Source organism: Orcinus orca, chromosome 20 (assembly GCF_937001465.1).
Source record: "Orcinus orca chromosome 20, mOrcOrc1.1, whole genome shotgun sequence".
Taxonomy (NCBI): domain Eukaryota; kingdom Metazoa; phylum Chordata; class Mammalia; order Artiodactyla; family Delphinidae; genus Orcinus; species Orcinus orca.
The window spans coordinates 52,628,007-52,653,032 of NC_064578.1; the positions used below are offsets into that span (position 1 = coordinate 52,628,007).

At 53.3% G+C, this 25,026-nt stretch overlaps 2 protein-coding genes and 1 long non-coding RNA gene across 4 annotated transcripts; 2 read left to right on the plus strand and 1 right to left on the minus strand.

Annotated features, from left to right (window-relative positions):
- Nucleotides 1–1,290: 1,290 nt before the first annotated feature.
- Nucleotides 1,291–4,163, plus strand: LOC125962710 (uncharacterized). Its single transcript, XR_007474346.1, has 2 exons — nt 1,291–2,375; nt 3,882–4,163. It is a non-coding gene; the product is annotated as an uncharacterized LOC125962710 (long non-coding RNA).
- Nucleotides 4,164–5,252: 1,089 nt separating this feature from the next.
- On the minus strand, nt 5,253–8,761 carry NAPSA (napsin A aspartic peptidase). The gene is given in 5 exon segments (XM_033417281.2): nt 5,253–5,439; nt 5,647–5,769; nt 6,794–6,999; nt 7,331–7,453; nt 8,747–8,761. Coding segments are annotated over 5 exon segments (654 nt in total).
- Nucleotides 8,762–16,035: 7,274 nt separating this feature from the next.
- Nucleotides 16,036–22,588, plus strand: NR1H2 (nuclear receptor subfamily 1 group H member 2). 2 transcript variants are annotated; one of them, XM_033417159.2, is made up of 10 exons: nt 16,036–16,318; nt 16,432–16,565; nt 17,056–17,117; nt 17,201–17,320; nt 17,648–17,929; nt 18,012–18,271; nt 18,485–18,664; nt 19,327–19,426; nt 21,498–21,706; nt 22,023–22,588. In XM_033417159.2, exons 3-10 carry the CDS (start codon nt 17,075–17,077, stop codon nt 22,167–22,169), a joined length of 1,341 nt encoding a protein of 446 aa, XP_033273050.1. In that variant the 5' UTR covers nt 16,036–16,318; nt 16,432–16,565; nt 17,056–17,074; the 3' UTR covers nt 22,170–22,588. The 2 variants fall into 2 exon arrangements, with proteins under 2 accessions (XP_033273050.1, XP_033273048.1); XM_033417157.2 differs by having other exon boundaries at nt 16,060–16,318; nt 17,639–17,929.
- Nucleotides 22,589–25,026: the final 2,438 nt, after the last annotated feature.

Consider the following 25,026-nt stretch of genomic DNA (forward strand, 5'->3'; position numbering starts at 1 on the left):
AGCGAGGTGTTAAGGCGGGATGGGAGGCTAAAGTTGCCTGGTTTGGCAGCACTGGGAGAACAGAGGAGGCGGGGCTAAATATAAGAAAGAGATCTGATAGAACTAAGAAAAGGAGCGGGTCGGGCAGAGGAAGGGGACAGGTCCGAGCTATTTAAAGGGGCCTGACTGTCCGTGACTGGCGGAGTCAGGGGCAGGGCCACAGTCGGGGCGGCCGTCTGGATTGCATAGAGACGGACCTAAAGAGCCGGCAAGCAATACCCGGTGAAGTGGGGCAGATGGAGACTGCCGGGTTGAGCTCCTAACATTGATTGGACGGGGCAGAGCGGATCTTAAGAAGAGGCAGCGCCACAGAAATTAGAAACAGTCCTAATTGGGCTGGGAGAGTGAGGGGGCGGGACTGAATGAGGGGCGGGAACTGGAAATGGAGAGTGGCACTAGACTGGACAGAAAGGGGACACGGCAAGGGGAACAGGGACTGAGACCCAGTGAGAAGGGGCGGAAATGGGCGAGGCCTGGAAACCTGAGAGCTTCTGGCTAGGACTAAGGGAGGCGAGGAAAAGAAGGGGAAGGGTCGGAGCTGCAAACGCGGCCCGTTTAGCCGTGGCTGGGCCGGGAGAATGTCAGGAAGGATTCGGAGGGACTGCGGGAGGTGGGTGGGATCCACGAATGGTAAAATAAGTCTTGTATGGGCTGTGGAAAGGCAAGACTAAGGGAGGAGCGGCGCTTTAAGGGATTTGAAAGCAACCAGGCTAGGTGGGGGCGGGGCAGGGTTAAGAGTGTAGAGAATGGCTAAGGAAAAGGTGAGACCTGCAGAGTACAAAGCTACCGGGATGGACGGAGCGGTGGGACCTAGAACGGGAAGTCTTGGGGGCCAGAGAACCTGGGAGATAGTTCTAAGGGTCAGTAGGGCCTTAGAAGGGGGAACGAGGTGAGGGAAAGTGGGCGAGGTCTAGATAACGGCGGACTGCAGCCAGCAGAACCAAGGGATGGATGAGAACTGGTAAGGAGAGTCTTAAGAGAGGCGGAGGGGAGAAACCAAAAGGCCGGGAAACAAAGTCTAGGCTGAGGCAATAGGCGGGGCCAATAGGAAATTGGGCGGGATTAGGTTTTAGAGAGTCCTGGTGGGAGGGCAGAAAGTTGGGGCGGGGCCAATGGTGGGCGGGGCCAGAACTAGGCGGACGGCCCCGGAGCCTGTCAGGCCCCGCCCCCTGGGCTGGACTGGACCCCGGGTGGTAGAGCGCAGGCGCGGGGGCTGGGGCGGGGCCAGCGGCTGCGGCTGGGGCTGCGGCGGCAGGAGGCTGTGCCTGTGGGAGGGAAGTGGGTGGGTCAGGGGCTGCGGGCGTCCCAGGTCTGCACTGCTCCCAGCCCGCCTCCTCCCTCTGCAGGTACGGCGGCTGGTTGGTATCGCCTCCCTCTCCACCCCGACTCCCGCTTCTGTGTCTCTTAGTGTCTCTTTTTCTCCCCTTTTCTGAATATTTGTCCCCCCGTCTCTGCCCTTACTCCTCTGAGGCTCTGGCCCCTCCTTACTCTGCGCTCCCTCTGGTTCTCTGTCCCATTGTTCTCTGTATCTGTCCCCCTCCTTCTGAGTCTTGCCCCTCTTCTCTCTAAGCCTCAGTCTCCTCTCCCCTGACTGTGTCTCGATCTCCCCACCCCCAGTCTCATCTTGACCTCTGGACCTTTTTCTCGGATTTGCCTCTCTCTGGGTCTCTGTTCCCTCCAGTCTCTGTCCCTCCTCTTTGTGTCTCTGTCCTCCACTCCCCCCCCACCCCGCCATCCCAGGGCATCCCAGGCTCCCTCCTCTCTCTGGTCTCTGCCCATCCATCTGGGTCTCCGTCCCCCTAGCTCTTGTTCTTTTACTACCTCCTTCCCCGTGTCTTTTTCCCCTCCTCCGTCTCTTTTCCCCCTCTGTCACTGCTTTTTCTCTTTCTGTCCTTTTTCTTTCTTTCCCTTCCCTGGGCCTCTATCCCCCACCCCCACCCCGTGCCTCTTTCACCCCTTTCTGAATCCCTGTCCCCCTTTTTCTGGGTCTCTGTCCCCACTTCTTTGGGGCTCTGTCCTGCTGTCCTTCAGTCTCTGTCCCTCCCTCTGGATTTCTGTCCCTTTCTCTCAGGCTCTCACCGCATCACCGTCTCTAATCCTCAACCTGGCCAGGACTCGAGGCTGCGTCACTGCAGAGAGTTGCAGAAGTGGGGCCCGTCCTGCGGACCAGGGAGGTAGTTTACCTCAACTCCCCCCACTGCCCCCTGATCCACTGTTCTCAGGCAGTCCTCAAGCCCCCGTGGGACCCAGGAGGGTAGAGAAAAGACATCGGGGCTTCCTACTCTGCTCTGCCCCGGATTCTGGTGTATCCCCAGGCAGAAGCAGTGAATCCTGAGGTGAGGGAATGGTCTTGGGTTGAGTGAGGCTTCTAGGCAGGTGGGGCGTGGGGGTGGATGCTGGGGCCGGCGTTGAGTAGGCACTAGGAGCTGGGAGTAAGGGCTAGGGTAAGGACCTAAGTCAGCCATCCTCCCTTATACCCTCCCCCCACCCTACCCAACTCTACTTTTCTCTTCAGCCTTTGATAGCAGCCAGGCAGGTGCGGGCTGGGGCAGAGGGAAGTGGGGAAGGCAGGGATGGGGTGGGGGGAGCGAGGAGGCTGGAAGAGGGGAGAATAGGGAATGAGACTCGGGATTAAAGACCGTGGGATTGGGGGAAGAGGCTCGGTCAAGGATGATCCAGACTCCATCAGGCCCTGGGAAATTTGGGTGCCGTCACTCCCACATGGCCCTCTCCAGGCCCCACCAGGGTATGCGGGGATTTGTGAGCCTGAATCCTCCACCCATAGGGGAGGCTTCTGGAGGCATAATGAGGGCTTGGGTTATGGGACACCCAGCTCGGCAAACAGGCCAGAGGGACGTGGACTCGATTTTTAGCGACGGACACCAGGGGAGGGGAGGCCAATGTCTGTTCGCGTCTTCAGACCCTTTCCCCATCCCTCCTCCTTCCCAGTCTATCCCTTCTCAGGCCTTCAAGGCACAAAATTCCTGAAAGCCCCAGACTCTCACCTCAGTCATCCTTGGCGCCGCCTCCTAACTCTCCCTCCCCCATTCCCCAAAGCCCTGGAATTGGGGAAGGGTCTTCCCCTTCCTGACTTCCAAGACCCCTTCCTTGTTCCTCCGCGCCCATTCCTATCAGTTCTAAATCCAGGAAGGACGATCTTCCAGGCACTAAAGCTGAAAATGTGGGGACTCTGCCTACGATCCTTGGTCCCCCGAGACCCTCCAATTACCTCTCCGCTGTAACCTTTGAGTCCTCCTCTCCCGAGTCCCCCGCCTCCAAAACTGGGATTTGGGCTGTCTTACCGCCCCCGGACCCTGTGCCTTCTCCCCCTCCCCCGTACTCACCCCAAGTCGAGGCGGGGCGGGGATGGGGGAATCCGGGATTAGCGATGGGGGGAGGGGTGACCCAGCCCCGCAGCTCTGGGCAGCGAGAGGCTGCGGAGGAGGGTAGTGACATCATCGCCGGAGGAGGGGCAGCCCAGCTCCCCCCAACCCGGGGAATCCCAAGGGTAGAGAAGAACAGGAGATTAAGTGTGCGGGAATGGTATCTCCTCCCCTTAGAACAAGGGTTGGAAAATCCTTTACGATTTCAGCCACCCCCCACTGCCACCTGTCGCTGCCGTCGCGACCTGTTGCCTCCCACGCGTGTTGTGGCTGCGCCCGCCCCCGTTAGGACGTGAACACCGCCTAGACTACAACGTCCGTGATGCTCCGCGGCGTCGAGTGCATTTGAGGAGAGGCAGTGTAGGCGAGAGGCTTCATGGGCTTCGTAGTATAGGACCCTCGCACCAGTGTGCGCCTTGGAGAGGAATGATACCTTTCTCCTTCCTTTCTCAACTCCAGAGAGCCGGACACTAACTTTTTTCTGAAAAAAATCACGCGCTTAAAAAAAAAAGGGGGGCTTCCCTGGTGGCGCAGTGGTTGAGAGTCCGCCTGCCGATGCAAGGGACACGGGTTCGTGCCCCGGTCAGGGAAGATCCCACATGCCGCGGAGCGGCTGGGCCCGTGAGCCATGGCGGCTGAGCCTGCGCGTCCGGAGCCTGTGCTCCGCAACGGGAGAGGCCACAACAGTGAGAGGCCCGCGTACCGCAAAAAAAAAAAAAAAAAAAAAAAAAAAGGAAGAGACCCAGGTAAGTTTAATAGAAATAGATTTTTACTGAGTATCGGGGGATGCGCATGCGCATAACCAGGGCCTCAACCGGAGAACTGCGCCTGCGCAAGCCCACGCTTTCACTGTCCTGCTCCACGAGCTCGAGCGCGCCCAAGCCCCACTCGCGCCCCGCTTTTCCTGTCGCCACGGTCGAAGACGGCCACGTAGCTGCCCAAGAAGACATCGCCCCGCAGAGGGGCCCTGCGGGCGGAGGCATGTCCAGAGCCTGGAAGCCAGACAAGCAGAGACGGACGCCACCCCGAGGAATCTACAGGGCGACAAGACGGATCACAGGTGTCGTGTCACGCCCACCGGTGTTCCTTCTTCCTACGAGACAGAGCTTCGCCCCGCCCACTACCGTGGGCACTAGAAATGTTTATGTGGTTCCTGCTTGGCCCTAGTGATGTCTCACTCCCAGCCCCACCCTCTCAACCCGTCACTGACGGGTCATTGTGACTGCCACCTACCTGGATGAGTCCTGGGCCGTGAGGTTAAACCAGACCCCGCCAAGGAGGAAGGAGACTGGAGGGAGCGTTGGGATTTTCGAGCACTGGATGAGGTACTGAGGGAAAAGAGGAGCAAGTAGAGACGAGGGAGTCCTTCTTTGCTCAAATTCTTTCCATGACTCCAAGTGCAACAGGGAAATGTCCGTTTTGAGCAGCTAGGTATTCAGGACCTTGTGTGGTCAGGCTCTACTGTCTTCTGTAGCCTTATTGGCTTTTCCCTCACTCCTATATAGTTGTTGCCACTTCCCCTAGGCTCCCATTTGATCAAAACCTCTTTTCCTCTAATTGAAAATCAAAAACTGGTGGCCCACGGGCCATACTGGGCCTATATGTGTATGTAATTAGTCTTATACTAATTATAAGTTTACTCACTCTCATCCTGTCCTGTCCCCGGAGTCACTTAGAGTAGACACTTGGGAGGTGTCCTCGCTTCCCCTCACTAACCCCTGGCCTGTCACTCACAAGGTCCAGTGTTTTCAGCCCGTGCATACCTCTTAGCCATGCGATTCCCACCCGCAGGCCAGAGCATCCTGCCCAATGTCCACCATTAAATCCCTATTAGCCTCCCCAGCGCACACCCACCAGACACCAGGTCCTCACCTCCCCCATTAGCAGGGGGACTCCCCCAGTGGCTGCCTGCAGGGCCCGGATCTCCTCAGTGGGTCCCGTGATGAGAGACGTGCCTGTGTCCAGAATGGCAGCACAGCCCCGGGCACAAAGAGTAAGCCCTGTGCCAACCTCCACACTGTGAAGCAGAAGGAGGCAGTCATTAGAGCCAGCATCCTAGGAGGCCAGACCCCCAGCCCCCTCCTCCTGCAGAGCCAGGAGTCCCGGCCCACAATCCCTCCTCCATCAGACCTAGGAGTCTGGGTCCTCGGCTCCCTTCACACCAGGACACTGGATTTTAGGCTCTAGCCCACTCCTCCCAGACCTAGGAGGCCAGGTTCCTCACCGCTCCATGTGGATCTGCCAGTAGGCAGGGATCGTGACTAACACAAAGGTGAGGGGTGGGATGTAGTGTGCTGGGTCCGAGCCACCCAGGACCAGCTCTCCACCATCAGCTGCCTCAGGGTCCCTGCAGAGGCAGACAGCTGTAGGTGTCGTGGGCATTTCTCCTGCCAGCCGCAGGAGTGGCCAAGGGAGGGACTTCTGCCAATGGGGTGGTGTCTGGGTTCTAGGTGGGATAGTGGGATGCAGGCAGAGCCTTGATGTTGGGACTGGAAGCAAGGCAAGAAGTGAAGAGAAATGGGGCTTTTCTTGGTGGAGGTTAGGATTTTAGGGTCTTGGGAGCTTCCTGAAGTGGGCATAGGACTTCTTGATTTGACTGTAGAAGGTAGAACTTTTGGGGGGAGTGGAGCATTGAGGTTTCTGAATTGGCCTTGGTAGGCGTGATTGTGAGGAATCAGTCTCCCCGAGTGGATGACGAGACTTTCTGAACTGCATGTCTAGAACTTCCGGGGAATTAGACTTCCTCAGTTGGCTGAAAGTGATAGGAAGGCGGGGGGGGGGGGGGGGGGGGCGCGGCACTTCCTGGAAGTGTGGAAGGTCAGGATCTACTAAGAGGTGGGGGGGGGGGATTCCCTGGCTGTCCAGTGGTTAGGACTCCGCCCTTCCACTGCAGGGGGCAAAAGTTGCAGCCAAAAAAAAAAAAAAGAGGTGGGTGGGACTTCCTGGGTTGGACGTCCGGATAACTGAAGGGGCACAGAATTTCCTGCCTGGAGACTGCCTGGATAACAGCTTGGGCTTTCTAAACATAAGTTTTAAGCTTCCTAAAAGGTAAATGTAACTTCTTAGATTAAAATGGGCAATTCCTGACTTCTGACATGTGTTCTCCAATGGAATTGGGATTTCTTTACGGTGAAGATGGGGTTCTTAAATTCAGTATTTGATGGGGTAGGGCATGGAATTTCCTGGTTTGAGTTTGAAACATGGAACGTTTTAAGTGATGGTGAGTTTCTTTAGTGGGTCTTAAGGGGTTGCTTAGTGAGTGGAACTTATGAATAGGGTTCATGTGTTTCTTATATTGGGGCGGTGACTTCCTGAAGGAGGGCAGAACTTCCTTCTTGGGGCTAGGACTCAGAGGAAGGTAGACCCTCCGCCATTCCCTGTTGAGGTAGAAGGAGGAGACAGGCTTATCCAGAAGCCCCTGGTCCACCAGTCTATCCAGCGGGGGCCGAACTCCTCCCACAGCCAGAGCGGGAAAACCGAGGCCCAATATCCCATCGAAGTGGGCAAATGTGAAGACCAGGCTGGGCTCCCACAGGGCCTCCCCAAAAATCACCGATGCACCTGTGAGTCCCCCAATCTGGGGTAGATTCAAATGGAGTAAGTTACTTCCGGGAGGACATTACCTACATGTCTCTGAAGTCTCCCAAACCAAGGCATGAATCCCAGGTCTGGGGACATCTGTAAACGACTCCAACTGCCTAGGAAGCTTTGCCTTGTAACTTGAGAAGGCCCACCCCTGTCTGGGAAGCCCCGCCCCGCCCTCGTCCCCAGGAAGCCCTGCCTCGCAATTCAAAAGCCCCATCCGTTTACCCTGGAGGCCCCGCCTCTTCAAGCCCCTCCCTAAACCAGATAATCTTAGAGGTGGGCTTCTCCCAGGCTCAAGCCTTCCCGGGGCCAAGGTCACGCACAGTCAGCTTGTCCTCACTCAGGATGCCTTCTAGGCGGCCAGTTCAGTATTGAATGGCAAACTTAGTCCCATTGGGCCGGAAGGAGCTGGAGGCTTTGGGGTTGAAGCGGTGGTGGAGACATCTCTGGGGACCCGTGTGGACCCAGGCGTCCTGCGGCTCCGTTTTCTTTCCCCGAGACTGCGCCCTGTTCACTGCCTACTTCCAGGTTTGAGAGGTGACTAAGACACGGAGTTTCTTGGTGGGTGATGTGGGAGTGATGGGTGGTATTTTGGGAGGAATGTGCCAAACATTTTGGTAGGGTCGCCGGAAGTATTGGCGTGCCTCACTCCCGACTTCGGTGGTGGTGGAGAGTCTCCTGTGCCCCTCCCTTACCCATTCTTTACTTATAACTTTCACTTCATTTTTTCTCATTAACCACAAGAGTTTTCTGGGGCAAACAAATGTATGGGCGGGACGTTTGTGAAAGGTCTGGGGGAAGGAAGAGAGGGTCAGACCAGACGTCTTCTGCCCCATATTAAGTGGGACTGCCAAAGTGTCAGGACCCCTGATTCCTATTGTTTTATTTGGAAAATACTGAAACACACAAAAAGTCCATAGCCCTACCACCATTGAAAAAGCATAAAAATAATTTGCAGTGTCTCTCTGTCTGCCCCCTTTTCCATAATTAAGTTTCTCAAATATTTAGGAGCACCCAAAAACCCAGTTTAAACGTGCCCTAGATTTCTGGGTACCACCCTCAGAGATTCTGATTCCAGAGGCCTGAGACAGAGCCCAAGAATCTGCCGGGAAAGCAATTCATTTACATGATTACAACTGTGTTAATGTTATTTCCATTTACAAGGACTGGGTAGACCTAGAGGAAAGCAAACTTGGGAGAGTGTACTAGTTAGTTAATGCTGTGTAAAAATCACCCCCAAACTGAGTGATTTAAGGCAGAAATAATCATTTATTATTATTTGGGGGGGCCTTTCTGCGTTAAAAATTTGAAAGTAGCTTGACCATGCAGTTCTGGCTCATAGGGTTGCAGACAGATGTCAGCTGAGGCTGCCGTCATCTGAAGGCTTCAGTAAGGCCAGAAGGTCCGCTTTCAAAATGGTTGGGGCCCCACCTCTTGAACTTGGGTTTCCTTTAGGATGTTGTAGCAGGAAAGTCCCTTAGGTAGATGCTGAAGGAAAGTGATCTTCAGGGCGAAGTTGCAAAGAGGGAGGGCCTAGGACCCGCAAGTTTCAGGAAGCATCCTCAGCAGCACCGCGGGGAAGTGTGGGCATTCAGTGAAGAGGAATCCTAAAGGAACAAAGGCTTAAGCATTGTACGAAGAATGATGCAAGAGAGAGAAGGAAACATTGCAAGAGGGAACGTTTTGAATAGGGAGAGGAGAAGGGATTCCGTGCCTATGTGGAGGGGTTGGCCTCTTACAGATTGTCCAAACATGGTCATGGGAGGGACAGCAGTGTACCTCTGAAGGTGAGCCAGTAGTGTCCCTAAGGCAAGCATGGGGACGTTTCTTTCTGACTGCTTCTAGTTTTTTCAGCAAAAGAAGAAGTGAGAACGAAAAGGGCGAGGGCTTCTAGAGGTTGAGAAAGAAGATGAGAAAATGATTTCTTAGGGACTGGAGAAGAAAACTGTGACAGCCTTGCAGTTTGGTTCTGAGTGTTTGCAGTCACACATCTGAAGTGTGTCCACTCACAAGCTCAGCTGGGTGAGAGCAGGCACACAGAGGCAGTGAGTTCATTTTAACCAGAGTTGGGGTTTTGCCAGGCAAGTATGACTGAGGGAGAAAGAGTAAGGGCATTAATGTTGTTTGTGCAAGGGCTCGATTATGGTGGTTGACCACAGAATCTATGCAGCCTAAGGAAGGGAGGACATGAGAGGTAAGGGAAACAGGAAAAAAAGGGTAGGATCAAAGGATCAGAGGTACCAAAGGCATTACAGAATTGAAAGGCCCTGTATGATTAGGCCGCGTCCCCTCCCTGACATCATCTCTTCTCACTCCCCCTCCTTCACTCTTGGCTGTGCCTCAAACATCCCAGACATACTCCTGCCTCAGGGCCTTTGCACAGGCTGTTCTGTCCAAGTGTTTCCCCTCCAGAAAACCTTACTCACTCCCCCTCCTTCAAATCTTTGCTTAAATGTCACCTTCTTAGTGAAGTCTACCCTGTTTACCCTATTGAATATGTCAACCATCCTCCCCCGGAATTTCCAATCTCCTTTACCTGTATCTATTTTTTCCCCATAGCACTTGACATCTTCTAACATTTCATTAACTGAAATTAACACGACATAATTAATGTCATCAGTAGTAAACCACGTGCTTCTTAGAATCAGTGATACTTTTTTTTTTTTTTTTTTTTGCGGTACACAGGCCTCTCACTGTTGTGGCCTCTCCCGTTGCGGAGCACAGGCTCCGGACGCGCAGGCTCAGCGGCCATGGCTCATGGACCCAGCTGCTCCGCGGCATGTGGGATCTTCCCGGACCGGGGCACGAACCCGTGTCCCCTGCATCGGCAGGCGGACTCTCAACCACTGTGCCACCAGGGAAGCCCAGTGATACTTTTTAATTAATAAATTTATTTATTTTTGGCTGCGTTTGGTCTTCATTGCTGCGCGCAGGCTTTCTCTAGTTGCTGCGAGGAGGGGCTACTTTTCGTTGTGGTGCGCGGGCTTCTCATTGCGGTGGCTTCTCTTGTTGAGGAGCTCGGGCTCTGGGCATGCGGTCTTCAGTAGTTGTGGCCCGCGGGCTCAGTAGTTGTGGCTCGTGGGCTCTAGAGTGCAGGCTCAGTAGTTGTGGCGCACGGGCTTAGTTGCTCCACGGCATGTGGGGTCTTCTCGGACCAGGGCTCAAACCCGTGTCCCCTGCATTGGCAGGCGGACTCTCAACCACTGCGCCACCAGGGAAGTCCCAGTGATACTTTCTATACTGGTGATTTACTTATTATCTTTAACATTTGTTTCCCCATTAGAATCTGATCTCCAGAACGTCAGGGATCTTGGTCTGTTTCACTTGCCACTCTGTCCTCAGCGCCTGGCATCTTGCAAAGGGTCAATAAATATTTTTAACAACCCACTTTGAGCACTCGTTGCGCTGAGGGATTTCCCTAACACAGCAGATGGAGGGCCAGTTTCTCTACAGTAGCTCTCCCCACATCTCCCCCTCCTCTGTCTCAGCAGTTGGAATACTCAGTCTTTTTCTTTTCTTTTCTTTTAAATTTTATTTATTTATTTATTTTTGGCTGCGTTGAGTCTTCGTTGCTTCGCGCGGGCTTTCTCTAGTTGCAGCTACCGGGGGCTACTCTTTGTTGCGGTGCGCGGGCTTCTCTTGTTGCGGAGCGCAGGCTCTATGCGCGCGGGCTTCAGTAGTTGTCCCAGACCAGGGCTTGAACCCGTTAACCCCTGCATTGGCAGGCGGATTCTCAACCACTGCGCCACCAGTGAAGCCCAGAATACTCAGTCTTGACATCTCAGAGTTCCCCCACCCCAACCTGGCTTTTGCATCTTCCGGCCCCAATTTTTTTTTTTTTGGCCGTGCTGCGCGGCATGCTGGATCTCAGTTCCCCGACCAGGGATCGAACCCGTGCCCCCTGCGGTGGAAGCAAGGAGTCTTACCCACTGGACCACCAGGGAAGTCCCCGGTCCTAATTCTTACTCTCTAAGATTAAGTGGTTTCTGAAAGGTCCTGCCTGCAAATCCGTAAATGCTCACACGGTGGTTGTGTGGGCCTATTTTCTCAGACAAGATCTGCTCTTTCCCCGACGCGACCCCTCATCAGAGTCTTTTCTTTTTCTTTTTTTTTCTTCAAAGCGTTCTAGTTTATGATTTAGTCAAACTCTAGGAATTATACTCGTAACAGGTAGAAATGTAAAGCCTTGTGATTATTCTCTGTTCAGTAAGGGAAAAAATATTTTCTGATCAGTCTATTGTACGTGAATTCTGATAATACAGTTTCATTTGTTTTTCCACATAAATTTCCCGAAAATGTTTTTAAAAATTAGTATACACGCTACAAAAATGGCTGACTCTACATGCATCATTTTTACATTGACAATAATATTTCATCAACTTTCTTGTAGTTATGAACCAGTCTCTTAATTCAACTTAATTTACTGAGATCCAACAAGTATTTATTAAGCACCTTCCCCAAGGCAGCAATTTTTTTTGAAAAAAATTAAATTTTTAAACTTTACCTCCCTCCCTGGTTTCTTGAGCTGAAATCCTGGAACACATGGGTCTCTTTCAAGCCTCCCTGCTTTTGTCCCTGTGTTTCCCATTGCCTGAAATGGCGACACAAAGAAGTCAGGTAAGTTAGTCCTCTCTGACTGCCCCCTGCCTAAGGTAGCTGAGAGATGTCTTCCGAACACACTCAGCAAATGAGACCTGGATCACCCCTAGTCTGTCAAATAGTGATTTGTAACCGGGTCGACCTCCAACACCAGACCAGGAGCCTTCGAGGTACGTCTCAGGCCTGACACCTTTCTCCAGACCCAGGACAATCAAGCCTCAGGATTCGACTGGATAAAGAGTTACTAGATTCTTCTTTTCTTTCTTTCTTTTTGGAGATTGTCCTTTTTTTTTTTTTACTTTTTAAGGAATGTTCGTGACAATTGTATACAATTTTCAAGGTTAATGACATTGATTCACAATAATGAAAGTCTCCTTTATCTACGTATTAGTGTCCTGAAGGTCGCTTAATTTACATAATCATAAATTACATTTCAACTATCTTCATGAGCTTGTTCACCATTTGATGAAAACGGAAACGGTAATTTTATTTGGGCTCAATTGTGTACATACTGCATTTATGCAGCATTAGAAAATAGCATTTAGGGGACTTCCTGGTGGTCCAGTGGGTAAGACTCCTCACTCCCAATTCAGGGAGCCCGGGTTCGATCCCTGGTCGGGAAATAGATCCCACATGCTGCAACTATCCCTGCATGCTGCCTCAGAGACCCTGCACAGCCAAAGTAAGTAAATAAATAAATATTTTTTTAAGTTAAAAGAAAAAAGAAAATAGCATTTTAATCTAACCAGCAAGTTAGGCTCATTACAAAAAATAAGAATATCGGTTAAAAGTCTTTTCTTTTTTTAATTTTAATTTTAATTTTTTTGGCTGCGCCGCGTGGCATGCGGGATTTTAGTTCTCCGACCAGGGATGGGACCTACGCCCCCTGCAGTGGACGCGCTGGAGTCTTAACCACTGGACCGCCAGGGAAGTCCCTACTAGACTTTTCTGGGGGGCGGGGGGCGGGCGTGGGTTGAAGCTCCAGACACCTTGGAGTCAGCCTCCAGGCCTGGCTTTTGCTCACTGCCCTTATTACTTTTGCTGGAGTTCCACTGGCCAGAACTGAGTCACGTGATCACACCTAGCTGCAGGGGCAGGTGGGAAATGTAGTCCACTTGTGTCGCCCTGGAGAAGGGACTGTTTTTTGTGAATTCTCAGCCAGTGTTGAACACATTTAGCCCACAGGTCCTCATGATTGGATCTGTGTTCCCTCTATGATCTTATCTTGTATCTTCATCCCACCCCACACAGCTCCAGCCATTCTGGCCTTCTTTGCCTGTTTTAGAACAAGCCAAAAGTATTCCTACCTTGTCTTATTGATACGTTTATTAAGAGTTGGTCAGGGGATTTCCCTGGTGGCCTAGTGGTTTAGATTCAGCGCTTTCACTGCTGTGATCCAGGGTTCAGTCCCTGGTTGGGAAACTGATATCCCGCAAGCCGTGCTGCCAAAATGAAAAACAACAACAACAACAACAAAAAACTAAAACAAAAAAAGACTTGGTCATAATTTTGGAAAAATCGCGTCACCCACTACAACACTGCCAGAGACATCTGAGTTGATGCTATAGCATTCCTGCGTCAGACTGCACTGTAGCTTTCAAATTCACAGTACTTCTATATTTTGAAGTAAGATTTGGCTGCCATATTTTTTCTGTCATCCACCTTTGTTGATGTACATATCATTTTGTTACAGATTAGCTGTTACCCCCGAACCCACAGACCACAGTGAGGCCAAGCCAACCAAAACATGGGAGTTTGGAGCAGAGAAAGGTTTATTGCAGAGCGATGCAAGCACAGGCGGCTCATCTTCCAACCCTGAACTCCCCAAAGGGTTTCAGCAGAGTATTTAAAAAAAATTTAAATCTTATATTGGAGTGTAGTTGATTAACAACGTTGTGTTATTTTCAGGTATACAGCAAAGTGATTCAGTTATACATATACGTGTATCTATTCTTTTTCAAATTCTTTTCCCATTTAGGTGATTACAGAATATTGAGCAGAGTTCCCTGTGCTATACAGTAGGCCCTTGCTGGTTATCTATTTTAAATAGTAGTGTGTACATGTCAATCCCAAACTCCCAATCTATCCCTCCCCCCTCATTTTTTTAAAAAATAAATTTATTTACTTTTGGCTGCGTTGGGTCTTTGTTGATGCATGCAGGCTTTGTCTAGTTGCGGCGAGTGGGGGCTACTCTTCGTAGCGGTGGGCGGGCTTCTCATTGCGGTGGCTTCTCTTGTTGTGGAGCACGGGCTCTAGGCTCTAGGTGCACGGGCTTCAGTAGTTGTGGCACGTGGGTTTCAGTAGTTGTGGCTCGCAGGCTCTAGAGCACAGGCTCAGTAGTTGTGGCGTACAGGCTTAGTTGCTCCGCAGCATGTGAGATCTTCCCGGACCAGGGCTCGAACTCGTGTCCCCTGCATTGGCAGGCGGATTCTTAACCATTGCACCACCAGGGAAGTCCTACCCACCCTCATTTTTAAAGGCAAGTTGAGGGAGGGGCAACCCAGGGTATGTGATCAGCTCGTGCATAGTTCTCTGCTTGGTTGATGTTGAGGTAACAGGGCAGTTATCACTATCAGTCCTTAGGTGCCAGTAGATCTGGGGGCTATGATCATCAAGTAGTTAATTTCTTACATTTGGTGGTGGTTCTTAGCATCTGAAAAACTCAGGAAATATGCATGAGATACTATTATCTGTGTATAGTGTCATGAGATATTATTATACTTATGAAACTGTGTAACTCAAATTGGGACTTGAACCCCAGGCCAGGACTCAAACCCAGCCAAAACCTAGATTGGGACTTGAACCCAAGATCTTTTAACGGAGATCACACACCTGGTCTCAGGACTTAATGAAGCTCAGGTTCTTGATGTCTCATCACAGAAAGAATTCAGTGAGAGACAAAGTGATAGTAAGAAGTGGATTTATTTAGAGAGAAACACACTCCATAGAGTGTGGGCCATCTTAGAAGGCGAGAGCGGCACGAGGATATGGGGTTGTCAGTTTTTATAGGGGTGGGTAATTTCATAGGCTAATGAGTGGGAGAAGTATTCCAGCTATTTTGGGGAAGGGGTGGGGATTTCCAGTGATTAAGCCATTGCCCACTTTCTGACCTTTATGGTTGGACTTGGAACTGTCATGGCGCCTGTGGGTGTGTCATTTAGCTTGCTGATGTGTTACAATGAGCGTATACTGAGGCTCAAGTTCTAGTGGAAGTCAACTTGTCCGCCATCTTGGACCTATTTGGTTCTAATCAGGTTTATGTCGTGTCCTCGGGCTATGTCATTCTTTTAAAGGTTATGCCCTGCCCCCTTCCCTCCTGCTTCACTTCAGAGAGAATCTACAGCAGAGGATATAGTGGAGGGGTCTGTCATGGGAAGGCCCGTTAGGGTCCTGCTTGGTTACAAACTGAGACTGAGAGCGATGTGACTTGCCCCAAAACTGTTGTCCATCTTCAGTCTATTTCAGACGTTTGCACTTTTCTAACAGTGAAAAGTTAAAAATAATTTTCACCAGAATAAACATAGCTCACACATACTGGGCTCCTTATTTGAGGCTGGCCAGGTTCACGGTTTTTACCTCATTTAATCATAATGACAATGCAACAACAAACTCTTGTTGGTCCCGATTTACAGATGAGGAAACTGAGGTGCAGGGATAGTAAGTAGCTTGGCTCAACATTACACATTGAGGAAGTGGCAGAGACACCCATTCAGTCATGCCCCATGCCCATGTTAGCCACTCGTTTTATTGGTAAACATCCTTGGATGGAAATTTACACAGCTTGAAGGCCACGCTGGAATGGACAAAACAATCTACAAAAGAGTATGGAGCATATATCCCCATTAAAAAGCAATACATATATGCTCAACATAGATCTGATTATCACGGTGGGAAGACTTTGGAACAATTTCCATCTTCTACCTGTTCAAGTATTCTGAGTTTTTTTGTTTGTTTTTGCCCTGCTGTGGGGCTTGCGGGATCTTAGTTCCCCTACCAGGGATTGAACGCGGGCCACGGCAGTGAAAGCGCCCAGTCCTAACTACTGGACCTCCGGGGAATTCCCGAGTTTTCTTTAAAAGCTATTATTTTTATCTTCTTCGTATAGGAAGGTTACTTTTTAAAAGAATTATTCCTATTACCAAATTATTTTTAAAATATATTTTTTCCAGGTTTTTTCTAGGTCTAGGTTTGTAATTTAACTTATTTAAAACCAATAAGCGGCGCACCTCCAAAATCAGAAAACTTATAACAACCCAGAAGGGACAAACATGCTTTTAATAAGCCGTGTGCGAAAAGGATCTGTAGTCTTGGAGATGATGCAGAGTAAATCTTTGGCTTCCAAGCCCAGAGAAGCACAGGGCAGAGTTTAAAGCCACGCAGGGCGGGGCGGGAAGCTTTGGGTCTTGCCATGCCGCCCTCTTGCCCAACGCTTGATTGAATGGGTCCGGAACTCTTCTGCCAGCCCCCAGTGGAACTATCCGGAAAGGTAAGCTTCCGGTGGGTACACGACTTCCGTGCGGGGCAGCTGATTAGGCTAGCCCTAGAGGGACCGGAATTCCGTCACCCTGACTCCCCGCGCACTCCCGGAAGTGACGCACGGTGGGGTTGCCGGAAGAAGTGTCGAAGTTAGTTTTGAGGGGATCCGAGTCGCGTCGGCGTGCCGGTGTATACAGAGGAGGAGGAAGAGAAGCTGACCCAGGGTACGCAAGCAGGTGCACTCGAGTGTGGGGAGACGCGGGAGGACCCCTGGGCCTGGGGCTTCCCGATGTTCCCCGCGCTGCTTGGCTCAGCCCCCTTCTCTCCTTCTACCGTCTCCTCTCCGTAGCTCGCGCAGCCCCCGGCTGTTTCCAGGGCAACGGGAGTAGGGGACCCCACGAGAGGCCGCCCACGAGACCCTCGCGCGCAGCCATGAGCCCCGCCCCCCACTGGTGCTCGGAGAGGGGCGGGACCTGGAGAGAGGTGTGGGGGCGGAGTATGATGGGAGGAGGTGGGGCGGGACCTGGAAGGGATGGGGAAGGACCTAGAAGGAAACGATATGTGGGCGGAGCATAATAGGAGGAGATGGGGTCAGAATGAGAGGTAGGGGTGCTTCCTCGGCAGAAGTGGGGTGAGGAAGTGAGGGCCGAGCACTTGAAGCAGAAGGGACAGTATCTGGAAAAAGCCGGTGGGCGGGATCTAGAGTGGAGGGAGCCTAAAGGAGGGTCAGAGTCTAGAGGAAGGAGGGGCTTGAGACCCACCTCAAGGCTGTCCTGGAGCAGAAGGGGTCAGGCCCTATTGGAACTGGATGGGAGGGTATGCAGACTGGCAGGGACTGGGGGTGGGGTGTGTATGCAGTAGGGGAAGAGTCTGAGAGATGGAGGAAAGAGAGGTAGCCCCATGAAAACCTGTGGCTGGCCTAACCTGACCCTCCCTGGCCCCGCAAGGCTCTCAGTCCCCCTGTATTCTGCAGGCTGCTCCGTGACCCCACCATGTCCACCCCCGCCACGAGTTCCCTGGACACCCCCTTGCCTGGTGAGTGACCCCTTTCCCAACCCAGCCATCCCCCTGCCAGCAGATTATTGTCAGGAGAAACTCACTCTGCCTCCCTCTCCCAGGAAATGGCCCTAGCACCCCCTCTTCTTCACCTGATGGAAAGGAGGATGGCCCTGAGCCGTGCCCAGGGGCGGATCCTGATGTCCCAGGCACTGATGGGGCCAACTCAGCTTCCGTCGTGGGTGAGACGGGGTCCAGGGACATGGGCTGGGAGTTGGTATGGAGGCTTAGGGAGGGATCTAGAAAGGGAGAAAGATCAGAAATGGGGATGGGCAACCCCAGTTTCTTGTTGATTTTTTTCTTCTGTTAGTCCTTGACATCTCTTATTTTGACCCATTCTTTGGGATTCACTGACATACACATCTTTCCCTGTGAATTGCCATCTCCCTGGATCACTCTCCGCACTCTGACTCTTTGCCTCCGATCTCTCATGGACCTGTCCCTCTGGCTGCCGTTTTTCTCTGTGGCTCTGTCTCTCATGGCTTGTCCACCAACGCCAGTCATCCTAGACACAGCAGAGGAGCCGGAGCGCAAGCGAAAGAAGGGCCCGGCTCCAAAGATGCTGGGCGACGAGCTGTGCCAGGTGTGCGGGGACACGGCCTCTGGCTTCCACTACAATGTGCTCAGCTGCGAAGGCTGCAAGGGCTTCTTCAGGCGAAGTGTGATCCGAGGTGGGGCCGGGCGCTATGCCTGCCGGGGCGGTGGAACCTGCCAGATGGATGCCTTCATGCGGCGCAAGTGCCAGCAATGCCGGCTGCGAAAGTGCAAGGAGGCTGGGATGCGGGAGCAGTGTGAGTGCCGGGGAGGGAGCAGTGCCAGCCTGGCCCCTGCCCAGGCCTGGGACCTCTACTGAGGGCTGTGTCTCCCCAACAGGCGTCCTCTCCAAAGAACAGATCCGGAAGAAGAAGATTCGGAAGCAGCAGCAGCAGTCGTCACCCACAGGGCTGGGAATCAGCAGCAGCTCAGCCTCTGGGCCTGGGGCCTCCCCTGGAGGGTCTGACGGGGGTGGCCAGGGCTCCGGGGAAGGCGAGGGTGTCCAGTTAACAGCCGCTCAGGAACTAATGATCCAGCAATTGGTGGCGGCCCAGCTGCAGTGCAATAAACGCTCCTTCTCTGACCAGCCTAAAGTCACGGTACAGCCCCTTCCACAGCCTTGAGGGGCGATGGGCCCAGGAGGGTCAAGCTCAGAGGGCCGCAGTCTGGGGCACGGGGAGAGAATGAGGCTCCAGAGGGCACGAGCTTTGAGACGGGGGCCTCCTAGGGTGTAGGCTTTGCCTCAAGGGGCCCCCATAGCCTTGGGCTTATGGGAGAAATCCTGAGAGTAACCTGGCCCCCCACGTCCCCAGCCCTGGCCCTTGGGCGCAGACCCGCAGTCCCGTGATGCTCGCCAGCAGCGTTTTGCCCACTTCACGGAGCTGGCCATCATCTCAGTCCAGGAGATCGTGGACTTCGCCAAGCAGGTGCCTGGCTTCCTGCAGCTGGGTCGCGAGGACCAGATCGCCCTCCTGAAGGCATCTACCATTGAGGTAATGGCCGGCCCGCCCAGCCTCAGGGAGGCCCTTCCATCCTGCCCTTAAGGAACCCAAGAGATAAGCCCCAGGACAGATGCTGGGAGCATAGTGACAAGCCAGACTCTGGTCCTTGCCTTGGTGGGGATGGTATTCTACAGGAGAAGATCAAAATACTAAAGAAGTCATCAGAGCCTCCCACGAGGCAAGGAGAGAACGGAAACAGGTCTGAGGCTGAGAATAATTGAGGATTGGGCTGGAGGGACACACTTTAGGGAATGTGCTGAAAAGGCTTATTTAGGGAGTTGACATTTGAATCAAGCAATGGTAATGAATAAGCATTGAGTGCCTAGTGTATGCCGCGCCCTATTCCAAGTGCTGGGTACGTGGTAGTAAACAAAATAAAGAGCTCTGCCCCATGCCTCCTAACCACCTGGGGAGAGTGTCCTGAGTGGAGGAGGCTGGGGGTGCTGAACCTGGAGGAGGGAGAGAGCTCGGAGTGTCCAACACACTGACTGCAGTCCGTGTGGCCGTGAGAACGGCGGGCCGGGGGTGGGGGGAGGTGAGGGATGATCCCGGCAAGATCAGGGCCCCCATTCAGGCCAGGAGAGGAAGGACAGTGGCTAAAGGGTCACAGAGCTCCTCAAACCCCTGCCCATCCCTCTCCCCACCTCTCTCAGATCATGCTGCTGGAGACAGCCAGACGCTACAACCACGAGACCGAGTGCATCACGTTCCTGAAAGACTTCACCTACAGCAAGGATGACTTCCACCGCGCAGGTAAGGCCAAGTGCAGGCTGGGCGGTGGGGGCACAAGTGGCGCCTCTGCTGGGTCCCTGCTGGCTGGGAGACGCGGGGCCCTCTCATCCCTGTCTGAGCCTCTGTTTCCTTATCTCCCAAGTGGGGTGAGGGTTGAGCCCACCTTGTAGTGAGACAAGAGCACGTTTATTGAGCACCAGCTCTGCACAGTGGGACATAGCGCAGGATGAAACAGAGGGGTCTCTGCTGTCACATAGGACATCTTGGTAAGAATTAAGAGAAGATACTCTCTTCTCCTCAAGCCTGGTCTCACACGAGGGAGGCTGGATCTCAGTCCATCAGGAAATGCACAATCTCCCCAACCGTACAGGGCAGCCCTGGTCCCTGCCCTCCAAAAGCACTTCCTTGGGGATGTAACCTAGTCAATGGCCTTCTGGAGGAAGCGTAGTTGAACTGAGGCTAGAGGAGTGAGAAAGATCACCTAAAAGGGAGGTGAGGAGTAGCATTAGCCACCAGGGAATGCACGTGCAAAGGCCTCGCTCCCTCGGCCTCTGGGCTTTCTCAGTAAGTCTTGTTCTGTCCCATTCTTTCTCCCTGGGGCACCTCTCTGTACTCCTGGACATCTGCTCCTAACCTCATCTTCCCTTTAACACCTGGCCCTTCCAACACCCAGGACAGTCCCAGTAACCCTTTGAGTATAAGCTTGGCAGGGGAGCACTGGGTTGTGGGGGAGTGTTTCTGGCAGGGAGGTCAGCATGTGCAAAGGTCCTGAGGTGGAGAAGAGCTGGGCGGTTTTAAGGAACCACAAGGAGGCTTGGAGCACAGGGAGATGGGGCTGGAGAGGAGGTTGGTTCACATCACGTCCCCCGCATCCTCTGCCATTACTGCAGTCTGGGCCTCAGTTGGTTCTCCCTGGAACATTGCAGGGGCCCCTCACTGGGCTTCTACCTCCACCCCAACCCAGTGTGTTTGTTCACACAGTCGTCAGAAGAATCCAATTAACAACCAAGTTAGCTCATGTCCCTCCTGTGCTCAGAATTGTCCATGGCTCCCATCTCACTGGGAGAAAAGCCAAAGTCCTCACCTGGCCCACCGGCCCTGCAGGGTGTGGCCTCGTCCCTCTCAGCCCTCATCTCCCACCCTCTCCTCTCACTCACTCTCCTGCAGCCACACTGGCCTCCCTCTTACTGGAACCCACCATATGTGCTCCTGCCTCAGGGCTTTTGTACTTGCTGGTCCCTCTGTCCAGAACTAGGGTGACTCATCCCAGTTTGCTTGGGACCTTCCCAGCTTTAATACTATAAGTCTCAGGGCCCAGGAAGTCTAGTTCCAGGCAAAAAAGACGGGTGGTGCCCTACCTGGAACACTCACACATCCTGGTAACTTGCTCCCTCCTCTCCTTGGGGTCAGACACCCTGCATCGAGGGAGGCCTTCGTGCAATGTCACCCTACGGTGACCATCTTCTCTAAGATGTTGACACGATTCTCGTGGGCCCCGATTACCCTTCCCTGTGTTACCTTGATTCATAGAACTCAGAATCATCTCACAGGGTGGATAATTTCCTTACATATTCGTCTGCTGTCTGTCCCCTCGAGCCCCAAAGGTAAGTTCCACGGGAGCAGGGGGCTTTGTCTTATAAACATCTCTCCCCTGGGGCCTGGCATGCAGTAGGTGCTCAATCAAGTTTGATGAATGAATGAGTCCCGCCTGGGAATGAGTTTGGGCTTCACTCTGTGAGCAGGGGAAGCCACCGCAGGGGGTGACATAATGTGACCTAGGATTAAACTTCTTTCGTTTTCCCAAGGAGAGGAACCGGGAAGGCAGGAGGGAAGTGAAGGTGGTGATGGGGTGGTAGAAAATCCTGAGTTAAGTGTTCACGCTCATTACTCGTTCCTTCATTCGGGCAAGAGGTATGGCACACCTACTACGTGCCAGGCACCCTGACAGGCAGTGGGATTACAGGGTGACCAGCACTCTCTACCTGCTGCTGTTTCGCTCACCCTGCTGAAGGCGGGCAGCGCCAGGGGCCAGGCATGGGGGCCGGTTTCAGGGTCAGGGGGGTTCATCGGGCCGGGCCTCCCACCTCCGCAGGCCTGCAGGTGGAATTCATCAACCCCATCTTCGAGTTCTCGCGGGCCATGAGGCGCCTGGGCCTGGACGACGCTGAGTACGCCCTCCTCATCGCCATCAACATCTTCTCGGCCGACCGGCCCAACGTGCAGGAGCCGAGCCGAGTCGAGGCACTGCAGCAGCCCTACGTGGACGCGCTGCTGTCCTACACCCGCATCAAGAGGCCACAGGTGCCAGAGCCTAGCCCCTCCGGCTTGGGGAGGGACAGGAAGTCCAGACCCGTGTGGGGTCAGCCTGGGGCCAGGGGCCGGCTGCCTAGTCCCAGCCCAGCTCTGTCGCCACCCCCGGCACCCCTGACAGCACTCTGAGCCCTGGTCAGCATCCTCTCAGCGAGAGTGTGTCCTCAAGCCCCTGTCCCCTCCACAAGGAGCCAGGCCTAGTCCACGCACGGGGCGCCACGCTGTCTCTCCTGGCTCGACCCACGGAGGGGCCCTCCTGGTGGGCTGAGGGGCTGACCCGCGCCCACGCCCTCCCGTCCCCCCGCAGGACCAGCTGCGTTTCCCCCGCATGCTGATGAAGCTCGTGAGCCTGCGCACGCTCAGCTCCGTGCACTCGGAGCAGGTCTTCGCCCTGCGGCTCCAGGACAAGAAGCTGCCACCTTTGCTCTCCGAGATCTGGGACGTCCACGAATGAGGGGCCCGGCCACCCTGCCCCACCACCCTGCACCCTCCAGTGAATGAACACTGCGGTGGGGAGGGGCCGGGCTGGGCCTGGGGTCCCGCCCTGTGGCTTGGAGCTCAGGCCCTGGCCCCGCCAGCCGTCAACCCTCAGGATGAGCCCCAGTCGGGGTCCAGGAGCCTCTCTCCCCGCCCACTGAGTCTTCCTGGGAGGGGTAGATGGGTCACGGATCCCGACCTCTCCCAGCACTCCCAGCTGCCCTCCCTGCCCAGCTTACACCTCAAGCCTACCACGCAGTGCACCTTGGGAGGCAGGGGAGGGCCTGTGGCTCCCGCAGAGCCCGAGAGACACAGGCCCCCCTCCCTCTGCTCCTTTTATTTAATAAAAACTAAAAAAAAACAAAAACAGGAAAATAAAATATGAATAGAAACCTGCCCTGAGCCAGAGTGAGTCTGAGGTGGGGAGGGGCTGCCAGGGTCTTCATGGACACCAACCCCCATGGACCTGGTGCTGAGCTGGGAAGGGTTCAGGGTGATGTGACTAGGCGCTATGGGTGCCTAGGAGAGGCCCCTGACAACCTCACGGTCACCTCCCGGTGGTCGGAGCCCGCTCCTGAAGGACAAGGAGGGTTTAAGTGGATGAGGAGAAGGGGCTTTCATTCAATCAACTATTGGCTGAAGTCTCTTGTGGGCCAGGCACTGTGCTGGCCATCCTGGGGTCACAGATGTCATTCATTCAGCAAAAATGTGTGAAGCATTTTGGGACTTCCCTGGTGGCACAGTGGTTAAGAATCCGCCTGCCAGTGCAGGGGACACAGGTTCGAACCCTGGTCCGGGAAGATCCCACATGTCGCGGAACAATTAAGCCCGTGCGCCACAACTACTGAGCCTGCGCTCTAGCGCCCGCACACCACAACTACTGAAGCCCCCGTGCCATAACTACTGAAGTCCATGCGCCTAGAGCCCGTGCTCCACAACAAGAGAAGCCCCCACAATGAGAAGCCCACGCACTGCAATGAAGAATAGCCCCTGCTGGGCGCAAATGGAGGAAGCCCGCATACAGCAACGAACACCCAATGCAGCTAAAAATAAATAAGTAAAATTTAAAATGTATGGAGCATTTACTATGTGCCAAATACAATATTAGGCACTGGAAACATCAGTGACCAAGATAAAGTCTCTCCTTGCAGCCACCGTGGGAAACAGTATGGAGGTTTCTCAAAAAACTAAAACTAGGGGAATTCCCTGGTGGTCCAGTGGTTAGGACTCTGAGGGCCCGGGTTCAATCCCTGGTCGGGGAACTAAGATCCCACAAGCCACGTGGCTCGGCCAAACAAAACCAAAACCAAAAGCAAAACTAAAACATAGTACTCATCACAGGCTGCAGCAATCCCAGTCCTGGGTATATATCCAAAAAGAACAAAAACACTACTTCGAAAAGATACATGCACCTCAGTGTTCACAGCAGTATGATTTAAATTACCAAGATATGGAAGCAACCTAAGTGTCCATCAGATGAATGGATAAAGAAGATGTGGCGTGTATATACACAAAGGGATACTACTCAGCCATAAAAGAATGAAAGTTTGCTATTTGCCGCAACCTGGGTGGACTTGGAGGGCATTATGCTAAGTGAAATGAGAGAAAGACAAATACTGTATATTACTTATATGTGGAATCTGGATACAACAAAGTAGTGAATGTAACATAAAGAAGCAGACTCAGATAAAGAGAACAGGCTAGTGGTTACTGGTGGGGGGGGCAACAGGGGTGGGAGAGTGGGAGGTGAAAACTATCAGGTGTAAGATAGGCTCAAGGATGTGTTGTACAACACGGGGAATATAGCCAGTATTTTGTAATAACTGTAAATGGAAAGTAACCGCTAAAATATATATTAGGGAGTTCCCTGGCGGTCCTGTGGTTAGGACTGCGCTTTCATTTCCGGGGGCCGTGTTTGATTTCTAGTCGGGTAACTAAGATCTCGCAAGCTGGGCAGCACGGCCAAAAATAAAATTAAATTAAAAAAATAAAACAATAAATAAATAAAAAGATCAAGTCCCTCCTTGGAGTTGTCTACCAGTCAGGGCTGGTAATGGGGGGCTGAGCAAGGACTGCTAGAAGGTAAGGGAATAGGGGCTTTAATGGGGTCAGCACGGGGCAATGTGGGAGCTGGAAGAGGAAGTCCGGCAAGGCCTCACAAAAGGCCCAGATGAGTTCAAAGTAAGGAAGGGCAGTGGAGTTCTCCTACTGTCTCCTTCTCTTGCTCCATGCCTTGAGGGGACACCGAGGTGAGCTGGATGGACAGTCCTGGTCGAGGGTGAAGAGGGTGTTGCTTGGAGGGATGGGTTGGGTACTGAAAAACATTGTTTTTTTTAGAAGGGGGAGAGGGAACAGCGGAAGTGAGAGTAGTTACAAGAGACGGTCCCATCCCAAGCAGTGTGCCTCTCGCCTTACAGGTGTGCCCGCCCTGCGCTGAGTCCAGTTTATAGATGGGGAAACTGTGGCTGTGAGACAGGAGAACCGACCAGGCCAGGATCTGAGCGCGAACCGGCCAGCCTCTACGGAGAGGTAAAAGGTCTGGCTGCGCGAGCTGAAGAATGAACAGTGAGTGCCCAGGTGGTCCTACCGAGCAAGGCCTCGGCCAGGAGGCAGGTGGGGAAGCAGAGGAGGCGCGCCTAGCACCTTAGAACTGGCGGAGTCGTGGTGACGGCCAGTGCCCAACACCTCTGCGCGCGCTCCGATAACACTGGGGGGCGACGCTTCGGCAAGGAGGGGGCGTGGCTTTGATCCGCATACGTCATAAGGGGCGTGGTTCGGCGAGGGTTAGTCAGCAAGGGAACTAGACCACAGCCCGCGTCTGAAAGAGGGGGCGT

Coding starts and splice junctions, on each gene's coding strand:
- NR1H2 (XM_033417157.2), top strand. CDS start 17,075: ATGTCCACCCCCGCCACGAGTTCCCTGGACACCCCCTTGCCTG. Junction 17,321..17,638: donor CAACTCAGCTTCCGTCGTGG/GTGAGACGGGGT, acceptor CACCAACGCCAG/TCATCCTAGACACAGCAGAG. Junction 18,665..19,326: donor TGAAGGCATCTACCATTGAG/GTAATGGCCGGC, acceptor CACCTCTCTCAG/ATCATGCTGCTGGAGACAGC.